Source organism: Chanos chanos, chromosome 4, assembly GCF_902362185.1.
Source record: "Chanos chanos chromosome 4, fChaCha1.1, whole genome shotgun sequence".
Lineage (NCBI taxonomy): Eukaryota > Metazoa > Chordata > Actinopteri > Gonorynchiformes > Chanidae > Chanos > Chanos chanos.
In genome coordinates, this window is record NC_044498.1 from 37,276,743 (window position 1) to 37,286,035 (window position 9,293).

General features: G+C 42.5%; 1 protein-coding gene and 1 non-coding gene across 2 annotated transcripts; both read left to right on the top strand.

The window, feature by feature from the left end:
* Positions 1-115: 115 nt before the first annotated feature.
* Positions 116-3,301, top strand: tomm20a (translocase of outer mitochondrial membrane 20). Its single transcript, XM_030770574.1, has 5 exons — positions 116-424; positions 1,197-1,243; positions 1,455-1,536; positions 1,937-2,079; positions 2,564-3,301. Exons 1-5 carry the CDS (start codon positions 301-303, stop codon positions 2,606-2,608), a joined length of 441 nt encoding a protein of 146 aa, XP_030626434.1. The 5' UTR covers positions 116-300; the 3' UTR covers positions 2,609-3,301.
* On the top strand, positions 2,300-2,437 carry LOC115811004 (small nucleolar RNA SNORA14). The gene has a single exon (XR_004025265.1). It is a non-coding gene; the product is annotated as a small nucleolar RNA SNORA14 (small nucleolar RNA).
* Positions 3,302-9,293: the final 5,992 nt, after the last annotated feature.

The following is a 9,293-nucleotide window of genomic DNA, read 5'->3' on the forward strand; positions in this document are numbered from 1 at the left end:
AATTTACTGATTTCTTCAAAAAGAAAATCTTGCTGAAACATCAGGGTGAAACAATCTCCGGACTCTTAGCTGAGAGAGGATTTAAAAATAGAATATAATCTCAACCCACTCTAATATTAGGCTACCGCCGCTCTCTGCTCCAGTACAACAGGTGGCGGTATGCGTCTTCTCAATTGAGGATTAAACCTAAATAAATTCATCAAAGAAAAGGAAACGAAGAGGCTACTGCATCTCTCACGCGGTTAGCTTCATAAGCTAGCAGTCCTAGGTTGTCTTTTGGCCCCATATTTCTGATCGGAGATGATGGGCAGCAAAACGAGCACAATAGCTGCTGGTGTGTGCGGGGCCTTGTTCATAGGGTACTGTATCTATTTCGACAGAAAACGGCGGAGTGATCCTAACTTCAAAAAAAGGCTGCGCGAACGTGAGTATTTTAGCGTACATGGTAGCTATGCCCTCTGTCTCAAGCAATTGTTTAACCCTTGCATATTGTCTGTGTCTGGAGTGAGACTATAATGAGGAGAGAGCAGATAGTTCGAGCTTTTCGTGCTCTAGTTTTGATTCCACTCATTCTCAGTAAACCTCGAGGCTAAAGTCGCATGTTTGCAGTTGTTAGTAAGGTCGCCGCTAGATTAAGTCATTGGGTACAGAACATAATCAGGACCCAGTAAATTTGTCTGGAGCAAACATAATCGCAGATTAGCAACAGAGTAAACTATGTGATAATGATTGTAATGTTTCTAACTCCGTGAGAGATCATTTGATTTTGTTCAGTAGGATTAAGGCACAGTGAATCACTCACTGACGTAAGAGTAACCCCATGCAAGGCCAAGCTTATCTTTGAACGTTAGCTCGCAGTCTTTATCCTCGTCAAAAGCTCACCATCATCTGTAAATTGTATTGTTGCACGGGAAAACAACGGTGACTAACAACGTATCCAGAAAGCAATTCCAAGTTGAGACATTAATTGTTTCATGACTTTGCCTTGGGCATAATACCTTGTTATAGTCATCGCACATGGTTCATGGAGAAATTTGATCTTCAGTTTGTACTGTACACTTAACTTATTTTTCCTCTTGCCTTAAACGTTGGATGCATTGGCTGTACTGATTGCTTATACTGGCCTTGCACAGGTATGCACTGACAGTATGAATGTGAGAATGGCCTGGTTTATTAATTTTATCCTCTCATTTCAGGTAGGAAGAAACAGAAAGCTGCTCAAGAAAAATCTGGACTTGCTAGGGTGAGAGAGACACCTTCACTTGATATTTTACCTCCAACACAATATTTTGTGCTTGATAATGACAATGCAAGCGGTAAATTCTTAATTAAATACAATCTCTCTAGCTTTATATGCTAGCAGGCATCTCCTGTGGTAGAGCAGCTGTGTGTTGTTTTTGAGGAGTTGATGAATTCTGTGTCAAAGCTGAATTTGGTGTTGCATTTCCGGATAGCTTCCTGACCTGAAAGATGCAGAGGCAGTACAGAAGTTCTTCCTGGAGGAGATCCAGCTGGGAGAAGAGCTGTTGGCCCAGGGTACGATTTACTGTCCATCAAAATGACTGTCTGACTTTCTGTCCCTTCATCCATCATGCAGGAATCACATACATGATAAAGCTTGTGAGGGTTTTTTTTCGCTGGTTTGCCTTATTTTTATCCTTTGTTGTATGGTTACCAGTATTTCCATTTCATGTCTCAGTACATGTTTACTTTGCTGTCTCATTCCGGGAAATTGATAGTTTGATTGAAAGACTCAAGTGATCTGTACCATGGTCCTCAAGACAAGTAGCACTGTTGGGTTTGTCCTCTAGGGAACTACTTTCTATGTCAGTATCATGTGTGTATGTGTGCCTTGGCCGAACAAGAGTGTTTGGCCCAAACCAAAATCAGAGAGCATAGTATCATGTGACCCGTGATATCTGTGCTCTGTTAACAGGAGACTATGAGAAGGGCGTGGACCACTTGACTAATGCCATAGCTGTGTGTGGCCAACCACAGCAGCTGCTCCAGGTCCTTCAGCAGACTCTCCCCCCTCCTGTCTTCCAAATGCTGCTCACCAAACTACCCACCATCAGCCAGGTAAGAACAGCCCCTACCACTGGCCCATCCTACACAGATATCTATCTCCTTACCAGTAAGAGTACAGAAGGCAATTTAATGACTGTGTTCCATTGGCTTCGTCTTATCAGTTGTTTGTGATCTGAGAGAGAGGTCCTAGGGAAGACTGTTTGTTGGCTGGGACCTAAAAGGGTCATTGACCCCTGGAAAATTTAAAGAAAAAAAAAAAATCTTATTTGATATGCATTCTTATAAACCCCCCAGTTGCTGTTTTTTTAGCTTTTGGGACAAGCAAGAATGCCAGATAAAAATCTGGAATCATCCAAAGTGGAGGGTCTGATTTCCTGTGACCCTTTGCTATTTCACCTCCAGAACATACATGTTTGTGCTGTTGTCACAACTGACATTTGCCACTTGCTTCTGTTTTTTCTTTTTGTGTGTGTGTGTGTGTGTGTGTGAGTGTTTGGATAAGGTTGTAATGTACTCTCTCTCTCCTTGTTTACAGAGAATAGTGAGTTCTCAGAGTTTGGCTGAAGATGATATTGAGTGAAGGTGGGCCAGTTAACATATCCACTGTGGTCTGTTCCTATTACACCTGATCCAGTATCACTTGAGTACTGGCAACCAATCAGAGCTCCCACAGTAAAGCAGACGCTCTTCCAATCTCTTCCACACAGTTTTAGTTTTTCTTTTATGTAAAATCATTTGTCTCACTTTTTTTGTTTGTTTGTTTGTTTTTTACCTAGCAACCACCTTTTTACCAGTGCACCTTTTTCCCTGATTGTTTATTATGTTATGATATCTGTCAAGTGTGAGAAGCAAATGTAACACAGAGACAAGACTTCGATTAAAAAAAATGAATGAAATTTGTTTTTTTCTTTCTATTTGCTTGTTTGAAGAAGATTAAAAGTATAGCAGATGTGTAAGAAAATAGTATGTAAGGTTGGTGTTAATTGTATGCGGTACACCTGTTTCAACATAAGGGGTGCACACAGGGTACTGGGGAAGGGATTCAACAGATATTAGTGGTTTTCTTCACTGTTTAAAGAGCATGTGGGTTTCCTGGGTCTTTTAATTCAGCGTATATTTGTAATATATAAACTTATGTATTCAAAGAGAAAATCTGTTCAGTGTGCCATGTTGGTTTGATTTGTGAATTTTTAATGTATATATCTGGATAACACTCACTCATTATCATTGCAGAAGTTTCTTTGCTGTTATAAAATAAAACACTGAAGAACTAGCAAAATCCAAGGTTGTTTTAACCCTGTTGCATTTAATACTGATATTCTTTTTTTCGGGGTCAGGTATCGATAGATCATATCCTAAAAGCGCCGTGACGTATCGGTTAAGGACACGGTAAAAGAGCGGTGGATCTGAGCATGACCGGGATGTAAATGCTGCGTGTTAGAGTGGATGGTTATGTTCCATTCTCCGTATGAATGAATTCTGTTGTCAAAATGCCCCATACCACAGCACTTCATCTTAAGTTGTACAGAGGGTATTATATAGTAACACACGTCACGCTCCTATCAGTGCATCAGAGCAAATTTCCTGATAAACACATACTCGTGTTGTATCCGCTGTCGTGACCACACACACACACGCACATGCAGCTGACAGTGACTTTGTTCTGTCTCTTCAAAAACTTACTACTTGCAGTAATAATTTACTGAAGGCAATCTAAATGTTTTAAAGACATAACACTTATTTTAATGATATAAAGCTACTTCAATTCACAGTTAAGTAGAGTTTAAACTCCTCGGTTAAAACTGATTAGCTGTCTGAACTTGTCCACTAGATGGCAGTAATAAGTCATGGAAACTCACTATACTTCCAAAGAAAAGGTTGGTCGCTTCCTGTTTTTATCATTTGACATCATATATTTTGACCATCTGCAGGAACTATCAGTTAGATTATATTTGTTGTTGTGAGAAAGTTTAATATGTCCTTATTTATCCTTGAGTCTGCAAGCTCTCTTGCCAGGGCATAAATATTCGATCCAGTTTGCGTAGATCTCATTTCAAATTGAAGTACTTCGACTAATTTCCACAGATGTTCTTCAGAATGAGCCAGCATGTTTTTAAGGTTTTTTTGTTTTGTTTTATTTTGTTTTTTTATTATTATTGCACACAAGCCAGCTGTCATTTGTTCCAAAGACTGATAATGCATTCAACAAATAGGTTGTCCCACTTCGTTCATTTGTGTGACAGTTTGCTGAAAAAAAGTCAAAATATTACAGATATTACTTAAAGGTTGGTAATTTGATATGATTTTGGTTAACTTTTCTGTCAGGCTGAATATTACTTGATTGATGCACATCAGCACTGGCAATGCAACATTCAGCAGTATTTTTTTTTTTCTTGTGTGTGTGTGTGTGTGTGTGTGAAATGAATATCTTTTCAGTTATTCTGTTCTCTAGGAAAATCAGGCACATCCATTTAAAATTAGATACATGTGATACATTTCTGACTCAATAAAATACAGGCTAGACTGGACCAAACGTTTTTAAATGTATCATTTCAGAGCAGCTATGTTCAGTTTATATTTAACTAACCACAAGGCTTTGGACAGACGAAAGATCGCCATTTGAACGCATATGTACACAACACATCTGTTAGCTCTTTTAACCATTATTACTTCACTGTACCATAAATTCAAAAAGAGTGCCTTTGAAGTTTGCTGGCAACATGGCAAACCTAGTGAAAGTTTATGATCAGGACGAGTTTTGGACATGTCTGCATGTCCTACTCTTTTCCTTTTGAGGGAGGGAAATATGTGGTATAGCATTTTCACTTTCTGTTGCGAGTCCAGGCTGACAGGAGTCTGATGTATGTATTCTGGATTTGGGTCTGCTGTTGCTAACCTGGAATTTGGCACATGTGTTGTTTTGAGCTTTGCGCAGCGAGAAACCACTGCAAGGAAAATAAATAAAAACCCATCACTGGATCCCTCCAGTCTGAACCACTCAAATGTTCCAGGAATGGCATTGTCAACAGATTTTAAAACTAGTGGGACTGTGGCCGCTGGTTTTGGCCCCTGGTTTCTCCGCTCTGTGCAGTAAAGTACCTCTATCTGACTGGAGCCCGTCCCCGTACTGACCGTTTATCGGGGCCGTAAAATTTAACACGGCCAGAGTCAAATTATTTTTGATACAGTGACACATTTGGTCTTTCCACACCATAGAACTGGCTGTTCTCTTTCAGAGGGTAAGTTACTAACTGTTTCCTCATGGTGTGGTGTAACAGTGTGGTCCCAGCCCATGGGGAGGCGGAGGTAGAGCTGCGCAGACAGACAGACAGACAGACAGACAGACAGACAGCTGGCAGTTAATCCACAGATGAATGGCACATGGCAGCGCTCCAGCGTGAGTGAGGGAGTCAGAATGTCCGCGCTGACAGTCAGAGAGAGTCCGCTGCTGCTGTCTCTAAGCATGGTCATTAGCTCCTAAAGGGGCATGAGTGCTGACAGCAACACAGGGTCACTGGGATGTAATTTCAGACCAAAGCATTGCCTAGTGCTGAGCTGGTTTCTCTCTCTCTCTCTCTCTCTCTCTCCCTCTCTCTGAGAGCAGATGACTCATTCTGTGATGCATTGACACTGCCTGTGTATGAAGAGCTCAGTCATTCCTCAGGACAGTCCTGTTGCATAACCAGGCGATTCAGAATATTAGATCTGTGTGTGTGTGTGTGTGTGAGAGAGAGAGAGACAGAGAGCGCATGTGTGCCTGTGTAGTTGTTTACCACCTGCAGATTTTGACTCAACATGAATCAGAAATAACGAATTTTAAGCCATGTCGTACATTCAGTGTACCCAAACACGTCTGCAACCTCTATTTTCATTATCAGTCAGATTGTTGGGGAATTTGGTGAAATGTTGACAAATTGATCTCTGGAGGAGGTGCATAGGTCAAAGCTTGCTTCAGCCTGTGTGCAGTATGTCAGTCTGTATTAAGGGTGTTTTTGAGGGAAAAAACCAGCCAGAAAAGAGTCGACGGTCTCTCACAATGACTGATTTAACGTTGGCATGGAGGTGTGTGATGACCCACTCACAATCCATTACAGAGGGGAACCAAGATCACCATTCGCAGTATTTTCAGGCAGTTCATTTAATACTGGGCTACAGTCTCCCCTAATTTACATTAAAAAAGGTGTCAATGAAAGAGCCAACCTTATGGAGAAAATAGTCAAAATGGGTTTATCCGGGCGAGATTTTAGAGACAGGTTTCTTCTGGTCAAGGCTCTATTTAAAACACTGAGTGAGAAACCAAAGATATGAGAGGGAATCGTATCCTTGTGAGAGGTGGCCGAGAGATTGTTGACATACGCTGATTCAGCTCCCTTTCTCTTCCATAACCCTGAGAAATTCTTGGCTGCTATCTCTATCCCCTTAATCACCCCCAGCCTTGACATAGTTCTCATGACATGCTTGCTAAGGAGAAAACTAATTAAAAACTCCATAGCAACAGCCCAGAGTAACCAGCAATCCCACCAGGCGCTGTAGTGATTCTCTGTTCTCTGGACTGATATGAATAGGTGCAGTGAAATTTACCTGGTTGGCCTTTTCTCTCTCTCTCTCTCTCTCTCTCTCTCTCCGTCTGACTGTCTCTCTCTGCCTCCCTCTCTCTCTCTCCTTCTCTGTTTCTCTCTTCCTCACTGCACTTAGAAAACTAAGTTCGCACCCTGAGGTCTGGAGAGTTAAAGGGTTGTATTTTGTGCTTTGCTGAGTGCTCTTGGAAGAAAGTGCTCTGTGCACAAGGTTTTGGAAGCCTCCTTGCTGGAAGATAAATAGAGGTCTAATTATTTTTATCCCTGAGTCTGCAGCTGTTTTTTTACGGGTGTTGGCAGGCCTTGTCTGGTCTGAGGCTGCCAGTAGACAGGAACTGGAAAATACTTCTCTACAATAGGAATAAAATATGAAAATTGAACCAGGGCCCAGAAACGTCCAATGAAAATGAAATGACAGACTGTGTATTTTCCATGAACTCATGCACTCATACCAGAACTCCCCCACTCCACCCAGTTTTTTTTTTCTCCTTTCAGTCAGGAGAAAACGTGAAAAAAGGAGGGGAAGACAAAAAAAAAAAAAAAAGGATTGCCAGTGCTGATCCGTAGTCTGGATTTCGGGGCTGACGGAGGGAGTCGTTGTTATTTCGTCCTCCCGAGCGAGGACAGAAAGCCGGAGAGAAAAAAAAAAAAAAAAAAGGAGGAAGAATAACAGGGGCTCTGTTGGTGTCGGGCTGGACCTCAGTGGTCTGTTGCTGGCGCTGAATTTGGATAGGGCCGTGGGGTCTGTGCCAGGCCCAGTCTGTGTGTGACTGCCTGTTTCCCTGGTAAATAAACATCCTGCTCCCCATTCGTCCCCTCGCTCCCCCCTCCCTCCCTCTCATCCCTCCCTCCCTCCCTCTGCAGCTGTTATGCACAAAATCGTGTCTATGCAGAAAGAGGTCACCGAAGGCAAACGCTGCAGCCACGCACAGCCTCAAAGAGCGCTCTCTGTTCCCCTCACAAAATGATCTCTGCAGAATGAGCTGCAGCACTAATCTCTGATACACGGTGCAATTGGTGGAATGCTTAAAAGGGGTGGTGGGGGCAAAGGGGGGGGGGGGTCAATGCACAGTCACTGCTGCAGGCGTTTTCCTCAGTAAAAAAAAAAAAAGGGACATCCACTGTCTCGTTTCCTAGGATGAGAGATTTATGTGCTTGCATAACCAGACAGTGGTAACGCTGTTAACGGACAAGCTGAAGGATGAAACTCAGCTCAGTAGCAGAAGAAATAACATCAGTATTTGATGTGCAACGGAAGTAGCAAAGTAGCAAAAATCCCCCCGACGTTGTCAGATAATACATAATAGTAGATAAGTGGATAATGCACATGTTTAGATAAATGTTAAGATAGTACAGTGTCAGTCAGAACTGATAGAGCAAAACTGTCGTATGCAAAGAATGTTTTACAGTGGAAAATGTCCTGGTTATTCATGCTGCTCGAAATCTAAAAAGCCTCAGTCTACTATACTTGCAGCAATAACATGCAATTCATGCGTGAAGTCAGTCATTTGAATTAAAACCAGCACCAGCAACAAGGTCTGCAGCTCAGCTGAGGGAATTGTGTATATTTTCAACAGGGGGCACTGTTGTTCCAGCTTCCTTTTTCCAGCCATGTATTCTGGTTCTCCTCTGATGGAGTAGGGAGAAACCATATGGTTTGTAGGTTACACTAAATACGTAAACATTCTACAGAGGATGGAATAATTATGAAGGAGCTAAATGTTTGGAGCGGTGTGTTGACAGATTAATCCAAATAGTTCAAGTTGCCAGAGATTCTTTTTTGCACAAAAAAGATGAAAGGATATGGGTATGTTGTTGTATTATTCCCAATGTGACTGTATAAAATGATTAAATCCATTGTTTCTTTCTGTATGTAGTATTTCATGTAACGTTTCCATGGATTTTTAGTTACCACTCAAACCGAAAGTCAGGAGTTCTACTTTTCACAGTCCGACGACAAAACAATGGATTGATCTATAGTAATACCCAAATGCTTCGATAAAGAGCGAGGTCTGATATTTCAAAGGCTGTTTTAGACTCTCGTCCCTTTCCTGGAATGAATGCAGGTGTTTGAGAGCAGTCCACAGACGGGCGAATTGGACGGGGACAGAGATTCACGCTTTTGAAATTGCCTCGGCCAATTCGGCCCCCGTGTGCCCCGGCAGAGGGAGAACAGGCTGAGAGCACAGGAGCCAGGACGCCTCAAATCTACGCCGTCTCTCACCCTCTCGTTTTGGAATCTGTTACCCCTCCACCCTCTATTTTCTCTCTCTTTTTTTTCATCACAAAGTCACCGTGGCCGTGCCACACAGACAGTGCCAGGGTCGGGTACGGTGCCAGGGGAGAGAAGCCGGAATGAGTCTGTGCCTCCTCCCTTCAGGGAAAAAAACAGAGTGTTGTCATGCCAGCAGAGGCCGGGGGAATATGAACAGTGTCAAAACCGTGCTAATAATAAAGGCCGTCCTTTACGGCGGCGACCGGCAGCAGCAGCAGGGAGAGAGAGAGAGACTAAATTACCCAGTCTCTCTTAAGCCTTGTGTCATGCACTGTAAAAATAAGATGAAGGGTGAAAACACACAGACACACACACACACACACACACACTCACAAAAAAAAAATTTCCCTGGCATGTCCTAAAAATAAAGCAGGCGCTACGTGCCTGGAGTTCTAACTGTCGCTCACATGACC

Excerpts from the sequence above, each read along its gene's own strand:
- tomm20a (XM_030770574.1), top strand. The coding sequence starts at position 301 with ATGATGGGCAGCAAAACGAGCACAATAGCTGCTGGTGTGTGCGGGGCC. Across the intron at positions 425-1,196 it reads CAAAAAAAGGCTGCGCGAAC|GTAGGAAGAAACAGAAAGCT; the intron begins GTGAGTATTTTA and ends CTCTCATTTCAG. Across the intron at positions 2,080-2,563 it reads AACTACCCACCATCAGCCAG|AGAATAGTGAGTTCTCAGAG; the intron begins GTAAGAACAGCC and ends CCTTGTTTACAG.